Source organism: Callorhinus ursinus, unplaced genomic scaffold (genome assembly GCF_003265705.2).
Source record: "Callorhinus ursinus isolate GAN/ISIS: 27379988/994484 unplaced genomic scaffold, GSC_fseal_2.0 scaffold85, whole genome shotgun sequence".
In the NCBI taxonomy this organism is placed as follows: domain Eukaryota; kingdom Metazoa; phylum Chordata; class Mammalia; order Carnivora; family Otariidae; genus Callorhinus; species Callorhinus ursinus.
The window spans coordinates 1,171,485-1,187,125 of NW_027397147.1; the positions used below are offsets into that span (position 1 = coordinate 1,171,485).

Below are 15,641 nucleotides of genomic sequence, written 5' to 3' on the forward strand. Positions count from 1 at the left end.
TTTCTGGGGGGCCTGGCTAGCTCAGTCAGGAGGGTCATGAGTTCAAGCCCCACATTGGACCTAGAGCCTATTAAAAATAAATAAAAGTTTTTTTTAAAAAAGGTGCTAACTTTCTGCTGTCAGAATTGACATCAATTTTTTTCTTTTTAAAATTTATTATTATTTTTAAAGATTTTATTTATTTATTTGACAGAGAGAGAGAGAGAGAGCACAAGTAGGCAGAGTAGCAGGCAGAGGGACAGGGAGAAGCAGGCTCTCTGCTGAGCAGGGAGCCGGACATAGAGCTCGATCCCAGGACCTCAGGATCATGACCTGAGCCGAAGGCAGCCACTTAACCGACTGAGCCACCCAGGTGCCCCTATTTATTATTTTTTAAAATGTTTTATTTATGTACTTTTTTTTTCAAAGCAGGCTCATGCCCAGCGTGGAGCCCAATGCAGGGCTTGAACTCATGACCCTGAGATCAAGACCTGAGCTGAGAGCAAGAGTCCATGCTTAGCCAACTGAGCCTCCCAGGCGCTCTTAAGTTTTCTTCTTTATTTTTTTAAGTTTTCTTTTTAAAAATATACTTTTAAAGTATGTTAGATAGACATTATAGTGATCATTTCACAGTATACGCAAATATCCAATCATTATGTTGTATACATGAAACTAACATATGTCAATAATATATATATATAGACACACACACACATATATATATGCTTTTAAGTAAACAAAAGTGAATTGACAAAATATATAAAGGAGATAATAGTTTAGGTGGCATGCAGATAAGGGGAAATGGATGGGGATACAGCAGTGATTGAGGTTTGGGATGCACTAGTACATTCCACCCTCTCTGATTTACAAATGAAGAAATGACTCCCAGGGATGTGAGTTACCTGTGGTTACAAAGTTAGTGGCATAGCTGGGGCTGGAACTCTGGGGCCCTGTTACCCAGCTCTTCCCATGAAAAGTGCCGGACATTAACATTTAAGTTATCCCTGGTGATTATTACTAATAATAGCACACACTCTAGAACAGTTATTATATGCCAGATATGGTTCCAAGCCTGTTACATATATTATTATTCATTCCTCACAATAACCCTATGGAGTGGGTTACTCTTATCCCCATTTTACAGATGGAAAAGCTGAGACACAGAGCCCAAAAGCACACAAGTAATAAGTGGTGGGACCAGGAGTTGAACCCCAGCAGGCCAACTTCAGAGGCTGTCTTCTTAGTCATTACACTCCAGTCCATCTCAAATAAGTCACCAACATTCACTACAGACACTAGATACTTTAAATAATACCAAGATGGGTCTTTTTGTTCAGTGGAATAGCAGGACTCTCGCTCCTAACCCTTCCTTCGTCTGGGTGAGAGCAGTTGGCTGGGTGCAGGGTGCTGAGTCCTAGGGCCAGCCCCCCTGCTGGGAGCCTCACTGTACATGCCCATCCCCTTCACCGCTGGATGGTGTAGGGGTGGGGGCTGGTCAGCTCCAGTCACCTCCACACAGCCTTGGTGTGTACAGATATGGATGCTTGCCAGGATCTACATGCCTTCTCCATGCTCACAATGTGCTTTGTGTCTAGGTATTTACGAAAGTGATGACATCAACGCCATCATGTCTGAGATGGAGAAGGCTCTCAGCTACTCCCAGAAGGTATGCCTTAGGTGTGGGTTGAATGACTGCGCTTCTGTCTTAGGGCTGCCATATAAAGTACCACAAACTAGGCGGCTTAAAGCAAGAGACATTTATCCTCTCAGTTTCAGAGGCTGTAAGTCTGAACTCAAGGTTTCAGAGAGGCCATGCTCCTTCTGAGGGCTCTGGGTAGAATCCCTCCTTACTCCTTCCTAGCTTCTGATGCTGGCTGGTGTTTAAAAAAAATTGCACTGGATGCTTGTTAAAAATGGCAAGGAAGACTTTATCCAAGGCTACTACAGTAGAGGAGAGAGATTGAACTCAGCTCTGAATACAGCCAAGAGAGCTAGGGATTTATAGCCCATGTAGAGCCAATAAAGCAAAAAGGTCAGTGGATAGAAATGTACTAAAAGGAACTTAATTAGATATTCAGAGTAGGGGGATTCTTGCCAAACAGGCTGAACGGGATTCTTTGCTAAAACTGGGTTAAATAGGCTGAAGTCAAGGCTGAGTCAAAAAGAGCGCTCAGAGGAGCCCACTTGAAGTTCAGTCAAGGACAGAGTCCTTGTCACCAGCAATCCTTGGCTTTCCTTGGCTGTGGTAACACAGCTCCCAGCTCTGCCTCCGCCTTTGCCTGGCCCCTCTCCCCCTGTGTGTGTCTGCATCTCTTCTCCTGCACGGATGCCCTGCTATTGGATTAAGGGCACACCCTTCTCCAGTATGACCTCATTAACTTACATCTTAATTACACCTACAAAGACCCTATTTCCCAGGACGGTCACCTTCACATGGACGGTGGGTTTGGACTACCACATATCTTTCTCAGGGACACAACTCACCCCATATCAGCCTCCCTCCCCATGTCCTGATCCACTGACACCCAAGGCTTTGGATGAAACATGGGAGTTTCCTATAAGTCATGGTTAAGGTCTGTGTGCTATACATCTTGGCTTCCTTGGAGTTCCTGGAATGCCTGAGCTCATTCCCAAACTCCTTCCTCAACTTGGGGCCTCTGCACCTGCTCTTTTCTCTGCCTGCCGTCCCCTCCCAGATGGCCCATAGGTTGCTCCTTATCATTCAAGACTCACTAAAATGTTACTTCCTCAGAGAATGGTGTTGAACAATTCCGGGTGAGAGAAGGGGTAGAAAGGGGCCAGGTCATGTGAGGAGCCATGAGAACAGGGATGAGGGAATGGACATGAGAGCATTTAAGGAAGAATTGACCACATTTATGGCGATGGAATGCATGGGGTGAGGAAAAATTCCAGAGTCACTTCCAGGTTCCTTGCTGGGGGACCTGGCAGACAGTGGTGCCAGTCACCGAGAGAGGTAACAGGAGAGGACCCTGGTCGGCGATGTGGGGAGGGTGGCCCTAGGACAAAGGTGAGTTTGTGGGGCTTGTGAGCTGTGGGTCCTTGAGGGAGGGGGGAAAGTTAGGGGCTGGAGGTAGATGTGGAGCAATTCAAGCCATGGGTGTAGACTGATAGCATGAAGGGGATCATGGTCAAGAGGGGGGGAGGGAGGAAGAGCCTGTGAAGGAGATTCGGCCTGACTCACATTTTCACTGAAGCCATTTGCAGGGCAACATCCCCCTGGCTACAGTGTGAGCTCCTGAGAGGGCAGGGCCACCGGGCTGGCCCATCTGTGGCTCCCCTGGCCATGCCTCAGCTGCCCTCCCTGGAGGGATGCCTCTCTGGTGCTTTGTTTACCCCTTCTCAAGTGCACCTTAGTCTGTTCCCTCATCTGACAAACACTCGCAAAGTGTTAGTGGGCAATAATGGTTTAACCCACCCTGCCTAGGACGTGATTTACTTTCAACTGGTGTCTTCATGCTTTGAGAATTAACTGGAGAAGCTTTCAGGCAGTGGAGAAATGTGTTGGCAAAAGGAACCAAGTATTATACCACTGTTCTGCCAGCATTGGCCCTGGGTATGTGGTGAGCTGATGGGCGTATGTGGATGCGGGGTCCATGTATGGAAGGCACTGGCTTTGGAACCAGATCCACCTGAATTTGAATCAAAGGTCCTCTACAAACGAGTAGTGTAGCCTTGGGCACGTCCCTTAAACTCATGGAGCTATGGGTTCCTTGTCTGCAAAATGGGGCTAAAAGCTTAGTTGGCATGCCTTGTTGGCAAGAGGGCTTGAGACCCCCAGGCATTGACTAGCTCAGTGCCTGACGCATCTCAATAATACATGAGACTTATTATTAATAAGATTGATCCCTAGTGCTCTCAGCCCCAGGAGGTATTCTAGTGACAGAAAGAGGAGTCCAGAGGCCCCAGTGGACCCAGTCTCTCCTGCTGTGTGTGTGTGTAAGGGGTGGGGGTTACCCCTGCTTGGAGGCACATCGTGGCTGGGGCACCGCTAACCCTCCCAATCCCCATTGCAGTGTGCCTTACTGGTGTCCTCCCTGAAGAACCAGTCTGGAAAAGAACTGGAAAGTGCAGTCCTCCTGAAAGAAAAGCCAAAGATGTTCAAGCAAAGAAATCAGCCCAAGAAACTCTGTTCTTCCAAACCCACAACTCCCTTGGTGGCCAGAATGGTTTGACTCCCCTCCCTAATAACGCACAGAGGATTTTGTTGCCACCTTGTCTCCTGGTCTTTCCTAGATCTTGAAATAGCCTGGGCCAGGCCCCCAGACCCCAGGGCCAGCAGGGGTGGGGGCAGGGGCAGGGTGCTCAGGGGTGAGTGTCCCAAGTGTACCTCCAGCCCTGGCCTTACAGGGGAGGAACTCCTCTGGGGGACCTGCTTCTCAGCTCTGGGGGCATCTCTGGCACCCTTTGACTCTGCCCGGCCATCCCAGCTTCGTTCCCTAGCCGGTACTAAGGACTCCTTGGAATTGGCACGCACCATGACATCTGACGGCTGTAAGGCAGGACGGCTTATCCGGGAGGGTCTCTCAGGGGCAAAGGAACTAGGGTATGAGGGTATATAACGGGCTCCTGCTACCACAGCTACCACTGCCCAAGGCTTGGCAGGGGCCCACGGGACCCTGAGGGTGCCCCTGTGCCTTCTCCCCGTCACAGCCTGTCACATCTGCCTGCGTAAAATATCCAGCCTACCACAGAAATCAGAGGGACCCCAGAGGACCCCAGACTCCAGTGCTTGTGAGCAGACAGGCAGATATCTGGAGCCCTTCAGCACATCACTATCCTTGTGAACACAGTGCATTTGCAGAGTGAGGGAATCCATCTGGATCCCGTGGAGCTTACTGCCATCTCATTTGAAGAACTCCACCAGGTTCCAGGAGCCAGCCCAGAGGCAAATTCTGGGATGAAACCCGAGAATCTCGGGGGCTGCCTCTTGGGCCTTCAGTGCTTCCTGAGCTGGTTCAGCCTCCCAAGAGCCTCCTGGAACCAGGGTCGGCACTCCCTCGGGAGCAATGCAGCAACCAGGCATTTTCCACAACAGCTTGCCCGGTGATGTGAGCTGGTCCAGGGCCCCGGGTGACTTTGTTCAGCCATCGTCACTTTCCCCTGGTGCCCAGTGAGGAAGAACTCCTCCCTTAGAACCGAGGTACCCAGTAGGGCACAGAATTTACCTGAATGGTTGTTTATCATGTTGGAGGCCCAGAAATCCCAGTCCAGTAGGAAGAAGGGCAGGTAACTGAAGAAACTTCTAGCAAATCCCATGGCTGTCCTAGCATGCCCTCCCTCACTGTTAAATACACACACACACACACACACACACACACACGCACACACGCACATGCGCACACACACCCCACACACCCATACACTTTTTTCTTTTTTACCTCAAAACCCACAGTCTCCTCTAAATCTGCAGCAGGAGATGGGACAAACATGTCCGAGATTCTGCTCCCATTGGCTCCTCCCTGCACAGGTTCCTAATGGTCAAACTGAGACTGGGGTTTCATCCCAGAATTTGGGAAGGCAGGGGAAAGCGAGGTCTCTGGGCTGGCTCCTGGAACCTGGTGGATGTCTTTGAATGAGGACAATGCCTGTGTGGACAGGACCTCCTGGACCTCCTGGACCTTACCTCCTAGTAAGCTACACACTGTCTAGGGCCTCTCACAGAGAACAGGCCACTGATGGGAAAGACTGCCTGTTTTCTAGAGCCTTAAAGACAACCCTGACAGAGAGAAGATCTCCCCCCTGCAAGCTCTGACTTGGGGGCCCCTCAGAGGCAAAGCAGGTGCCCCACCAGGTAAGGCCGGTGGGTGGCGGGGGGGCGGCCCTGGCCGAGAGGTGAATTAATTATGACAGTAACTGAAATGATGGATGATCATGAGGCTTGATCACGTGCCAGGCCTTCCACTACGATTGTCCCATCTAAAGCTTACAAGCATCCCTCCTGTGTGACAGGTCATCTATCAGTTCCCCATTTTACTGATAAAGAAATTTGGGCCCAGAGGGGCTAAATGACCATTGCCAGCTGATCGTGACAGGGCTTCAGTATGTTTATTAAAGTATTCAGCACATAGCACCAAGATCTTGTATCTGATTTCCAATGTCAGAGACATAGCAGAATGGTCCAGAGCAGAGTGGTAGAGTCAGCACGACCTGGGTGGAATCTTTGCTCTACTCTGACAGACTCTGAGTCCCCCTTACCTCGTCTGTAACCTAGGGCACTGTGAGGATAACACGAGACAGGGGTACGGAAAGCTCTTAGCACCCCCGCGTCCGGGTTACATGGGTACTGGGTAAATGGCAGCTCAAGCTACCGCTGCTCCAGGGGAGGCCAGAAGACTTGGGGTAGTCCCAAAGGACCTCAAAGCCATCTTGGAGCCCGATTTTGAGGGTATAGCATAGCTGAAATTGACAAGTCTCTAAGACAAGCTGGACAGCATCACCGCGTGACCCCACGAGGCTGCTCCAGCCAACAGGCCCCTTGTCCCCTAGCTGCAGCCCAGCCCATGAGAGAAGGCAGAACTGCAGAACGGAGGAGGAAGACCAAATGGAGGGAAGCAGAGACCTCTCTCTCACTGTTTTATACAGAGTCGGGGAATAACGTGGGTGAGTAGGAGGCTACACGAATGTCTGGACAGCCCCATCGCCCTGTGGAAACTGTAGGGTCAGCAGGCCCCGCGGTAGGGAGACCCTCTCCAGCTGTCCCAGGACATGGGCAGCAGTGCCTACACTCAAGCCACTCAGGTCTCCCAGCCCGGGGAAATGGGCGTGCAAATTCTTGACACCACTCACCCTCCATCCATCAGAAGCAGTGTCTTCTGCTCTCAGGCTGATTGGGAAATTGGGAAGGGAGTGGAGATGAGTGTCCTTGGGTCCCTACCGCCCCACCATTGATTACTGTGAAATGGTACAAATCCCAGTAACGATTCACTGAGGTGTGGTGAGCGGAGGTTGCAGTCGGGTTCCCCTGATCCACCTAACAGCCTCCCTTCTACCCTTCAGCAAATTGCACCTAAGGAATTTTCCAGCTGATTTGATTGACAGAGAAATTAACATGCAAAAGGAAGCCCAAGGGGGGAGGGGAGGAGTGAAAGGGTGGAGGGAGGGAAGGTGTACAAGATAACCTCACTCTGTTTTTCCCCAGGCTCTGTGTACAAGAAGTACCCTCAAGGAAGGGGCATACGAAGGGTTAGCACTTCTATCCAGTTGCCCAGGAAGGATACAGTTTGCTCAAGCCAGGAGGTATGAAGTTCTTGGAACCAGCACATGTCCCTCAAGCAATAATTCCTTCCACCAACTTTCCACTTCTAAGAAGGAGGGCATACTTGGAAATGAGGACAAACCTGCTTACAATGACTGCTTAATGTGGCAGATGGGGAAAGAGTTAAGTAGACCTATGTTTGAAACCTGGGCCTGCCACTTCCGAGCTGGGTGACCTTGGGCAAGTCATTCAGCTACACTAAATCTCAATGTCCTCATTTGTAAAAATGAAGACAGTTGTTCCTATCTAATAGGATTGATGGCTAGTTGAAGTATATTTTGTGTAGACCACTTAGCAGCATCCATCTTTTGGTTGCAAGCAGCAGAAATCCCCCTTCTTGTTCATTTCCTGAAGGTGGAACATCTTTCTTCCCACAATCATTCATTAAACATCTGAGCTTGGTTCTGATGGGGCCAATCCCGGAACCATGCTTGATGGCTGTGAGCCTGCCCATTCTTTTACCTCTCATGGTGACAAGGAGACTGAGATTATCCTCATTGGTGTAGAGTCTGAACTTCAGACCAATCATGGCTTTCCACTCAAATTTTGTGGGAGAGAGTTGAAATGGGTATTGGGGAACCAGACTTTCAATGCCCACCAGACTCAGAAGTAGCAGATGCTCAATAAATTGTGTTCCCCGTTCCCCGCATTTCTTGTGCATCTCTCCCCAGTGCAGGGGAAGGAATCCACAGGTAACAGATGCTCAGTGAGGACCTAGAAACCCCACATTTCAAACATGAGACAGATTTCAAACACAAGGTTTTAATAGATGAGTCAGACCATCATTCAATTAAGCATACATTACCCAAGATAATAGTTCTTTCCTTTATTCTCAAGTGGGTAGCAAATTATGGGCTAAAAAAACTGAAGATGGAAATCTCCAGATACATGGGTCCCAGCTGTGCTCATCAAAAGTCAGTCCAGGGCCTGGCGTCAGCCAAATACTGCAGCATCCTGCCCAGCATAGAAATCAACGTGAGTTGTGGTTTCCATTGCCCTCGTTCCCTTTCTCCTACCCCCTGCCCGTGATCAGCCACAAATGGCGCAGTTTTGGGGGGTACTCCATGGGCGTGTCTGTGCCACAGCTTCTCTTCCTGCTTCTATCCACAAAGTGGGATGGCTATCAGCAAATGGGAAATGCAGATCCCGTTGGAAGAAAAGCCAACCCCTGGAGGGCCTGATACCAACCCCCAGAGCTAGAAGGGCTCCATGGTGTGAGAATTAGAAACAGTTGCTGGGAATGGGGCAGTGGCTGAAGAACTCACCAGAACTCTGTACCCCAATTCTGCTGATGGTTCTATCAGGATGGTGGGGACTGGGAGGCTTCCCTTCTCCACGCCCCTCCCCGGGGGGGAGGGGGTGGTGTTCTCTAGTTTGTAGTTTTGGGATTTTTTTTTCATTGCTTTGACACTGGAACAAAGAAATTTAGTACAAATGAAAAATGAATCGTGGGTTCTTTCTTTAGAAGATCCCATTTTCTATCCTTGCCATTTGATATGACATTATCTATGTTCAGGGAAACTAGAAAGCCAAAAGTCGCCACCATATTCAAAATTATTCACCAGAAGGATTTTATGGGAGTTTTATCTTTTAGTTTGGCGTTTATGGACTTCCTGTCCTACCATTAAGGGTTTTCTAATTTAAAATTTAGAGATGCTATGTTTTTTATTATCACAGTGACCGCATTTGCCACAAAACCATCATCCGAATTCCCCTACTCCTTTTAAAACGATAAATCTGGTAGTTTGATAAAAGAAAAAAACCTGTAAGCAAATATATGCATGCCTAATAGATGTTTTGGAAATTATTAACTACAACCACCCGAACCATTTATAGGGGTGATGGGGATCTGAAAACATAGCTGATGGGGGGAAATTTGCCTTGGCTTGTCTTAACCCAGGGGATAGTGAGACATATCCAGTGGACGCCCAGGGAAATCGAAGCATACATCATGTGCCTGGAGAAGGTGATGAGGCGCTACGTCCAGAGGCTGCAGTGGTTACTGTCTGGTGAGCCTGCCTGCCGTCCTGGAAGGTGGGAGGGGCATGAGGGGAAGTGCAAGGTCAACCCCGAGGACCGGGGTCAGTCCTTCCCAGGCCAGGTGCACAAACTGTCAAAACAGGGGTGAGACCAGGAGGGTCATCCAGGTACAACATGATTTCTGGGTTCTGAGGTCAAGCAAGCTGCTGGATGTCAGGGAGGTGGAGCATGGGCCAAAGGGCACCAGAGAGAACCCAGGCCTGTCCCGGCCCACCCGGGAAGGCCACATCCCCCACCCCTTGCCTTCCTGGACATGACTGAGGTGCTCACTCTCAAGAGGCTCAATTCAGTATTGATTAGACCCCACAAAACTGGTCCATAAAGGTAGATATGGGAGGGGGTCCCAACAGAGAAAAATCCCCCTGTTCTTCTTTACCAAGAGCACCAGGGCCCCTTCAGGGCAGGCAAACAGCAGGGCTGGCCCAGGAGAGCCAGGCTCACATCCTAGAGAAGGGTGGGCTGGGGATCGAGAGATGGCCAGAAGCATCAAGTCCAAGAGGCCAGGCAGATAGCTAGAGCTGGACGGGAGGGTGTTGAGGCTCTGGGGCCTGGACGGTTCCTGGGACAACAGGAGGAAGGAAAGAGGGAGCCTTTTATAGAGGTCCCTAGGGAGGGGGCCCTCAGGATCCTGTGCATATTCATTAGGTCCAGTCCTCTGCAGTAGAACCTGGTAAAACAGACCATATGCAGTGGTGTAGAGCAATGACTGCGCTTCCCAAAGCCCCTGTAGGGGGCCATCAGCTCCAGGTGTAGTTGTCAGGTCAGAGGCTGACGTGGTTGTATGCCTCTCTCCAATCCCAGTGCACGTTTGCTGCTGGGAAGGGTGTGAAGATGCTGCTACTCCTTTTGCAGTACGAGCTGAGTCCCCACCTCACATACAGGTGCGCAGCCCAGTGCCACCTCATACTTCAAATGCCGCCAACACTTCAAAACCCAGGGCTACTTCACTTATTCACTCATTCATTCATTATTCAACAACTATGTGCTGCTCTCCTGTCAGGCACTGGGGGAGATGGTGGAAGGCGACACCCAACACAGTCCCTGAGCTCCTGGAGCATATGGTTTAGGAGACAGACGTTAACCAAAGAGTCTTACAAATAAGTCTAATGTCCCCACAGTGACGCATAGAGAGGAGATGGGCATGGTGCCATGCGAGCCTCTAAGGGGGCGGCAGTCCTGGACAGGAAGATCATGGAGGGCTTTCCTGAGGAGGTGATGATATTTGAGCCACGATCTGAAGAATGAATAGATGTTAGCTGGGCAAAGAGAGGAAAGACAGGCATGTCTGAGGTGCTGGCGGGGGTGGGAGGATGCTGAATACAAAGACTAAAAGGAAGCCAGTGTGAGGGGCACCTGGGTAGCTCCGTCGGTTAAGCATCTGACTCTTGACTTTGGGTCGTGAGATCGAGCCTCATACTGGGCTCCGTGCTCAGTGAGGAATCTGCTTGAGATTCCCTCTCTCCCTCTCCCTCTGCCCCACCCCCTGCTCACACACACACTTTCTTTTTCTCTCTCTCTCTCTCTAAATAAATTTAAAAAAAAAAGGAAGCTGGTGTGGCTGAGAATGAAGGAGAGTAAGGGTGAGACCATCCCAGAGAGATGAGCCCCTGCCCGGACTTTATCTTTTGTCCTAAGAGCAGTTGGAAGCCACTAAATGTTGTAAATCAGGGGAAAGTGATCAAGTTAGCATGGGCAATGATCCCCCTGGTTGCCACGTGGAATATAAACTGTTGAGGGGATGGAGTGGAATCAGGTAACCTCGTAGTAGGCCAGGTAAAAGAAGGTGAAAGACTAGGGCCAGCTGGAAGAGCCGGGGGTGATGGAGTTGGAGGAAGGAGGCAGAGTCAGAGAGATTGCGGAGGTAAGAAGGACAGGGCTTGGGACCTGGCTCTATGTTTCTACCGTCCGACTCCTACGAGGGATCCGCCGGCCGGTTGTGGTTGGAGGTCCTCGACTGGCTGGCTGGCCGGCCGGCCATCCTCACGGAATGTCTCCCTTGCCTCAGGATGGCTCCCTCTTGTCCTCAGGTTGACGCGAGCGTTGCCAGAGAACAGCCCAGATGAGCCGAGGTGGATTCCTGGGCAGGGGCTCCAGCCAGCTCTGTCCACCTTTTCCTGGAGAACAGCCCATCTTTACTGTGGCGGTTTTTCCATTGTTTCTATTACTGCCTCCAGTGAGGTCCCTGAGGCGTGATTGTAGAACGTGGGATGCATCGTCTGCCGTTCCTTCGGCTTTCCCCTGGGTGACCTCCATATTTAGCCCTGGGGAAGCCAGGAGGGTAGGGTTAGCAGTCACCTGACTAAAGTGTGGATCAGAGGATGTGGGTATGAGTGTCAGCAGTCACCGCCGGTCTGTGTGACCCTGGCCAGCCACTGGCCCTCTCTGTTTCCCCTTGGGTTGAATCCCAAATCCTTCCACCACATCACCAGCTTCACCTCTTGCCCCTCTCCCCACGGGTCTCTCCATCCCAGTGGTCCTGATTCCCCGCATGGGCCGTCTTGCTGTGCCCTCCTCCTCTGGCTTGGGCTTTCCCAGGCTGCTCCCTCCAGACTTCCACCACTTTCCTCCACTAGCTGCCGCTCCTCCTGCAGGGGTAGCTCACCCATGGAATTGGGGTTCTCCCCATGATGTGCCCCACGACACTCTGTCCGAAGCCGGAACTGTTGATCTAACACCTGTCTTCCTTGCCCGACTCTCGGCTCCTTGAGGGCACAGCGCCAGGCTCCACTGATTTCTGTTGACCAGCTGACGGACTCCATGCTCTGTAACATCTTTTCCAGCTCCAAACAATACTTAACACTACTTTGTCCCATCGCTTAACGGTAGGGATGAGGAAACTCAAGGCCAGAGCAATTTTTTTAAGATTTTTTATTTATTTGAGGGAGAGAGAGAGAGCACGAGCAGGGGGAATGAGCAGAGGGAGAGGGAGAAGCAGACTCCCCGCTGAGCAGGGAGCCCAATGCGGGGCTCGATCCCAGGACCCTGAGATCATGACCTGAGCTGAAGGCAGATGCTTAACCAACTGAGCCACCCAGGTGTCCCAAGGCCAGAGTAATTATAACCGCTTGTGCAAGTGATCAAAGATCACAGGCAAAGCCACAGCGGAAACCTTGACCTTCCAAAGCTCACACCACTGACCGGCTCTGCCCTTGGACAACTGATGCCCCACCAACACCACCACAAAGGCCATCTCCCAGTGGGGTGACATCTGATCGGTGATCAGTCAGGCAACAGATGTATTTGGCAGACCTTGTATTTGACCGCTGCTGTGAGAAAGACCACCCTGGGTGGGTGGAGAGGGAGCAACCCCTCACTCCTTCCCTGCCTCTGCCCCCACAACTTCGGAGCAGGGAGCCGCCGACTGTTTGGCACCATTTTGGAGAACAGAGTGTGCATCCTGGTGGACACGTCGGGATCCATGGGCCCCTACCTGCAGCAGGTGAAGACGGAGCTGATTCTGCTGATTTGGGAGCAGCTGCGGAAGCACTGTGACAGGTGAGAGGCAGGGGCATGAGTGGGTGGGGGGCAGGATGATTAAAGGGGCAGTTTGTGGGGCTTCCCTCTTCACCGTTCCCGAGGCCTGGAGGCAGAGCTTATTTGAGCAGTAAAGAAGTAAAGCAGCCTTTAGAAATCCAAATGGGCCCAGGCACCATTGCAAGCAGAGCAAAGGAACCACCAGGTGGCCTTGAATTGTGGATTTCAGCTGAACTTGATTTTTTAAGGTGGGGGGGGTTCGGGGTTGTTTGTTTTCTCTACCCAGAGAGGTGGATGCTAGGAGACAGCAGGACACTCTCCTAGGCTGGGACTCATTCTTGCCTTCTTATTAATAAGAGTAAAATTTATTGAGCGCTTTCCACTTGCCAAGCACTTTATGTGCATGATTCCGTTCAGTCCTCACAGCGCCCCCACAAGGTATTGCCGTTATTATCCCCATCTTTCAGAAAAGGAGACTAGGACTTAGAGAGGCTAAGTAATTTGCCAGAGATCACATACCCTGTGAACGGCCGAGGTGGGATGTTAATCTATTTCGGTCTGCATCTGGAATCTTCAGTGTGTGCCTTCTCCTCCCCGAGGGGCCCTGGGGCTCACTGTAGGGGCTTGACCCTGCTAGGCATGAACAGTCCTCACGGGGGTTGCTTCAGCCAGCCTTCTTCTAGCCACTCCCTTTCATCTCCTCTCTGCCCCTCACCTCTTCTCCCCCCCTCCCCAGCTTCAGCCTACTCAGCTTTGCGGAGGACCCGCGACTGTGGCGGGACACTCTGGTGGAGACCACAGATGCGGCATGCTACGAGGCCATGCAGTGGGTGACCCAGCTGCGTGCTCAGGGGAGCACCTCCATCCTGCAAGTGTTACAGGCAAGTTCTTTACCACTGAGCCCCCCATCTGCCAAACAGAAATACCCTCACCCCCATACGGAGACTTTCAAATGACAAAGAGCCTTTTAGATTTACTAAGTGTTACTTTATTTCGTCTTCCCAACAACCCAGTAAGAAAGGGATTCTTGTTCTCACTTTATAGCTGAAGACACAGAGGCTCAGAGAGGTTAAGTGATTCGCTGGGGTTAGCCAGCCAGGAAGCGGGCTGTGCTATTTCTCCTAAACCTTGGCAGCCTCCTTGGTCCGTGGTAGGCTGGGGGTGGGGGTGGGGGGTGTCTCTCACTCTTAAAGGACAAGTCAGGGGGATCCAATCAGACACATTTTCCTTGGGGACAACAGGCAGTTGGTTTTGACCCTTCTCGGTGAGCGCCTGTCCCTGAACCAGATGACGGGCTTGTGCTCTTTCAGAAAGCCTTCAGTTTTCACAATGTAGAAGGATTGTACCTCCTGACCGATGGGAAGCCAGATACAAGCTGCAGCCTCATTCTGAGTGAAGTCCAAAGACTGACGGAGAAAAGCAATGTGAAAATGCACACCATTTCCCTGAACGGCTCAGGCAGGTGGGCAAGAAGGAGCTGGCTCCGAGCTGTGTTCGTCTCCCGGGGCTGCGTGTGTGAGGGCCAAGGCCTGAGCAACTTGTCCAGTCCAGGGCCTCCCCATAGACCCTGATCTCTCCTGGGCCCTGATCTGTAAGTGAGAAATGAGAAGGGCCCGGGCAGGTGTCATGCAGAGTGAACGCCCTCTCTCGACCTCCAAGAACCCGCTCTCCTGACTGTCTCTAGCCTGGGAACTGATGGCATGCGTGGTATTCTCCCTCCTGATCTTTCTCAGGAGCCCACTGGTGAATGTTGAGGGGAAAAGAGCTTAAAATAGCATTGTCACGGTTATTTTTATAAACCATCACCGTAGAGGAACATGTGTTAGACCAGAGAGATTCTGCTCCTTCGGAAAAAGACTTTAACGTTATTGGCAAAACTGTGATGACTTGGGTGCGTATTTGTCTAAACCACGAGCTCCATAAAGGTCACACCTGTGTCCCTGCCAGGCCTAACACATAGGAGCAGGCACCGGCTAGATTAAGGACAGTGTGCTGGCTGTGTGTTTTCACGCTCACTGCCCATAAACTGACAGGGGCTGGGCCTGTGATGCCCACATGGTCTCAAGGGCACGGAGCCTCCTGGCCTGAGGTCCACTGCCCCAGAGACTTGAGCTCCCCATGGGCTAGGGGTGCGCAGGCAACTTGCCTGGCCAGTCAGCAGCCCTGGCCCTAGCACCTCTGTTCTCCGGACTAGGGAGGCGGCTGACTTCCTGAGGAACCTGGCCGCCCTCACAGGGGGCCGTTATCACTGCCCCGTTGATGATGACACACTCCTCAAAATCCACGGCCTGCTGACCAAGGGCTTCATGGACCCAAGGGTAGGTTTGCGGAGCGACGGAGCCATGTCTGTTCAAATGTCTCAATATAATGTCCACAGAGGTGGGGTTTTATTTTCTCCCTCTAACTGGAAAGATCTCTGCTTCTCTTGTGAGACTAGAAAGTATTGGCTAGAAGGGGTTCTGTTTCCCTGATGCTCTTCCTCTAGGCCGGCTCTCCTCAGGGTGGGAAAGAGGCAGAGCATGGAGGTGTTGTTTAATAATAGAATAGTTCGGGGGCACCTGAGTGGCTCAGTCGGTTGGGCTGACTCTTGATTCTGGCTCCAGTCATGATCTCGGGATCGTCAGATCAAGCCCTAGATTGGGCTTTGTGCTCTGCGTGGAGTGTGCTTAATATTCTGTCCCTCTCCATCTCCCTCCCCCTCTGCCCCTCCCCCCACACACGCTCTTGCCCTCTAAAATAAATAAATAAATAAATAAAATCTTTAAAAAAATAATAGAACAGGGCGCCTGGGTGGCTCAGTCATTAAGCGTCTGCCTTCGGCTCAGGTCATGATCCCAGGGTCCTGGGATCGAGTCCCACATCGGGCTCCCCG

The 15,641-nt window shown here is 51.2% G+C and overlaps 1 protein-coding gene across 2 annotated transcripts in view; it reads left to right on the forward strand.

The window, feature by feature from the left end:
* VWA3A (von Willebrand factor A domain containing 3A) overlaps window positions 1-15,546 on the forward strand; it is a 56,357-nt gene extending 40,811 nt beyond the window's left edge. For both annotated transcript variants that reach the window (XM_073887992.1, XM_073887991.1), the window contains 11 exons: window positions 1,575-1,645; window positions 4,014-4,166; window positions 5,701-5,791; window positions 6,487-6,600; window positions 7,139-7,236; window positions 8,093-8,230; window positions 9,156-9,264; window positions 12,646-12,790; window positions 13,506-13,654; window positions 14,084-14,231; window positions 14,964-15,546. In XM_073887992.1, the coding sequence (XP_073744093.1) occupies window positions 1,575-1,645; window positions 4,014-4,166; window positions 5,701-5,791; window positions 6,487-6,600; window positions 7,139-7,236; window positions 8,093-8,230; window positions 9,156-9,264; window positions 12,646-12,790; window positions 13,506-13,654; window positions 14,084-14,231; window positions 14,964-15,240 (1,493 nt within the window). In that variant the 3' untranslated portion in view covers window positions 15,241-15,546. The remainder of the gene's footprint in view (window positions 1-1,574; window positions 1,646-4,013; window positions 4,167-5,700; window positions 5,792-6,486; window positions 6,601-7,138; window positions 7,237-8,092; window positions 8,231-9,155; window positions 9,265-12,645; window positions 12,791-13,505; window positions 13,655-14,083; window positions 14,232-14,963) is intronic.
* Window positions 15,547-15,641: the final 95 nt, after the last annotated feature.